The 3,286-nt window shown below is 37.0% G+C and overlaps 1 protein-coding gene across 1 annotated transcript; it reads right to left on the bottom strand.

Annotated features, from left to right (window-relative positions):
* Positions 1–250: 250 nt before the first annotated feature.
* POLR2K (RNA polymerase II, I and III subunit K) lies at positions 251–3,286 on the bottom strand. The gene is made up of 4 exons (XM_058698696.1): positions 3,217–3,286; positions 2,529–2,596; positions 1,293–1,385; positions 251–457 (listed from the first exon to the last, which is right to left on the bottom strand). The coding sequence occupies exons 2-4, from the start codon at positions 2,587–2,589 to the stop codon at positions 435–437; spliced, it is 177 nt and encodes a 58-aa protein (XP_058554679.1). The 5' UTR covers positions 2,590–2,596; positions 3,217–3,286; the 3' UTR covers positions 251–434.

Below are 3,286 nucleotides of genomic sequence, written 5' to 3'. Positions count from 1 at the left end.
CTATGTGTCAGATTACACATACAAAAAAAGTGAATTAGGGGTGCCCAGGTGGCTGAAACAGTCGAGTGTTGCACTTGGGCTCAGGTCATGATCTCACGGTTCTTGAGTTTGAGACCCACATCAGGCTTGGTGCTGTCAGTGCACAGATCCAAGAACCTGCTTCAGATATGCTGTCCCCCTCTCTCTGCCCCTCCCTTGCTCATACTCTCTCAAAAATAAACATTAAAAAAAAAAAGGAAATTATAAATAATGTAATTGAACAAAGAATTTTTCTTTATAGACATTATTAATAGATGCCTAAATACAAGATGAATTTTAAAACGAAATCATGTGTATGTAGTTGTATTCATAAAGATAAATACACTCATCAAAAGCTATACAACATTAACAGCAAGTCCAAGTACAAATGAAGATAATCCTCTGAATTCCATGTTTCATCGAGCATCAAAAACCACCACTGTATTAAACTGAGTTAAGGACAAAACACATATTTAAAAATTATATGAAAGATTAACACTTCCAAGTCACTTTCTATTTGCTAGTTATGTGATCTAAAATGCAAAAAAGAGAGATTAAATAAATAAACTTAAAAAAAAAGGGGGAGTGCCTAACTGGTTAAGCTGGAACAGCATGTGATGCTTAATCTCAGGTTGTGAGTTCGAGGCCCACGTTGGGTGTAGAGATTAAATAAATAACTTTAATAAAATAAAATGCACAAAAGAACAGAACTCACTATTTACTATAACAACTAGAAAAGAACTACAAAAAAAGATTTCAATTTTCATTAGTCCCCTTTACATGATACAAAAGATCAATGCACCAAAAAACACTAAAGCAATGTTGGCAAGGTAATTTACTGGTTTTAAAAATATTGTATTTGTAGTTACCACGTAACAATGTACTCTCAGTCTTATGGCCAATTTGTAAGCCTCGCTTTTTCCATAAGGTAGCATTCATATACAGTATTTGTATTTCTCTTTGTATAATTTAGTTTGTCCATGAACTCAAACTCAAAAATGAGTATAAGTAAAATAAGTTAAATATAGAAGCCTGAAAAATAGACTTATGAGATCCAAAATCTACTAGTATATAGATATTTAGTATATGCATCTGAATTAATTATTATGAAAATAAAAATGATTATGAAAATCCTAATCATGCTTTTTTTTTTTGTTTTTTTTGGTAAGTAGACCAAACATTATTACCATTTACCAGAAATTAGTCTTTGACTAGCAACCCAAGCATTATTCTTCACTTCCATCTACTTCATATTTAACAAGTTAAAAGGATACATCTTTTAGTCCTTTTCTTGTACATTATTCTGTATCCACATTCTCTGCATCTGATTGGATCCCTGGATTTTATTTCATTTTCTGTGTGACATTCTAAAAAAGAAAGCATGTTTATTCAATGTCTAGAGGAAAAATATTACAGACAAGCAAATTATCTTAACTGTATTTTTCACCCAAAGCACTAAAATGTACTCAACCTCAAGAGTATGGTGCTATGGCCATGTTAAAAAGGAAACTACAGGGACGCCTGGGTGGCTCAGTTGGTTAAGCGTCCGACTTCAGCTCAGGTCACGATCTCGCGGTCCGTGAGTTCGAGCCCCGCGTCGGGCTCTGTGCTGACTGCTCAGAGCCTGGAGCCTGTTTCAGATTCTGTGTCTCCCTCTCTCTCTGCCCCTCCCCCATTCATGCTCTGTCTCTCTCTGTCTCAAAAATAAATAAACGTTAAAAAAAAAAAAATTAAAAAATTAAAAAGGAAACTACAGGCCCCAAATGGCCTCACTTGGGTTGAGGCCCCAAATCAGTAAACCAAGACCTAACACCTAACCTAACTGCAGTTTCAGCCCTGCAGAAACGCAAACTTTGACCAGTCAATATGGGAATTTCCTTGTCAGCGCTAGGAAATTTACTGATTTTTCCATTCCTCTTAGAAGGGTGACCTTACCTTAAACACAGGATTCTTCGCTAATAATTTTCATTTCTCCACTCCTCTCTACCTTTAAAAACCTTTCCTTTTCTGTAACCCTTTGGAGTTCTCATCTACTTGCTAGACAGGATGCTGCCAGATTCATGAATGGATTAATAAAGCCTATTACATCTTTAAAATGTACTCAGTTGTTGAGGGTTGATGGGGGGTGGGAGGGAGGGGAGGGTGGGGGATGGGTATTGAGGAGGGCACCTTTTGGGATGAGCACTGGGTGTTGTATGGAAACCAATTTGACAATAAATTTCATATATTGAAAAAATAAATAAAAAGAAAAAATTAAAAAAATAAAAAAAATAAAATGTACTCAGTTGAACTTTTGTTATTTAACAACCAACATATTAAGGAGGAAAGAAAAAAGAGTAGTGGGCGCTGCACTTTTTCTTGGTGAGTAAATGAACTCTTAATGAGAGGTTTTCCTAGGGTTGCTGGTGTTCTGCTTTGTAACTTTAAAGACTCATTTAAGACCAAGTGTAATGTAATTATTTCAAAACTGAAGTAAAACACTCCCACTTTATGTATGTAAGTGCCCTTACCTCCGCAGATATATATCATTGGCTGCTGCTTTGGGGGTTGAACGTCCTTCTGAGTATCCATTGATAGTCTGAAATCAAATCACAGACTCAAATATTGAATATCTCAAAGGGGCTCCTTGCAAATCCAACCATACCTCATTTTTTTCTCAGGGAAATCTAAAAAAGTCCCAATTCCTAACCTGTACTTTTTCAAACTGTATAGGTAGAGCTAAAGGACGAAACAAAAACACAGTGTATTGCGCGCTTACCCCCAAACCGGACCCGATAACATTTTACACATGTTATTTCATTATAATCTTTACAACAATCCTAGGAGGTACTGGCCTTTTCAGATGAAGAAACCCAGCCTTGTAAATTAATTTGCGCAGGATTATTCAGCTACTAAGAGGCAGGGGCACTGGGATCTGACTGCAAAGCTCGCGTTCCACTTAACACAAGTCCTGTTTTTCCAAACTTTAGCAGAAAGCAAAAAACTATATCCCTCAATAGGAAAACATGCGAACAGAAGTTAAGAAGAGTAACTCCCAAAAGCCAAACTAAACTGAACGAAACCAAAGTACTAACACCATTCACTCCTCAATCTCCAGCTTCTCCCGATTTCCATACCGGACCTTTTTAACCTTGAGAGTCTTTCCAGTTTCAACCCAAATACCCACCTCTAAATCCAACCAGCCAATTCCCTACGCACGTAACGCGGCGAAGCTTCGCACTCCGCGCTTTAACCAGATTACGACTCGTCGCTGTGTCTCAACCAACTT

This window comes from Neofelis nebulosa, chromosome 14, assembly GCF_028018385.1.
Source record: "Neofelis nebulosa isolate mNeoNeb1 chromosome 14, mNeoNeb1.pri, whole genome shotgun sequence".
Lineage (NCBI taxonomy): Eukaryota > Metazoa > Chordata > Mammalia > Carnivora > Felidae > Neofelis > Neofelis nebulosa.
This window is presented reverse-complemented; position numbering and strand designations above follow the sequence as displayed.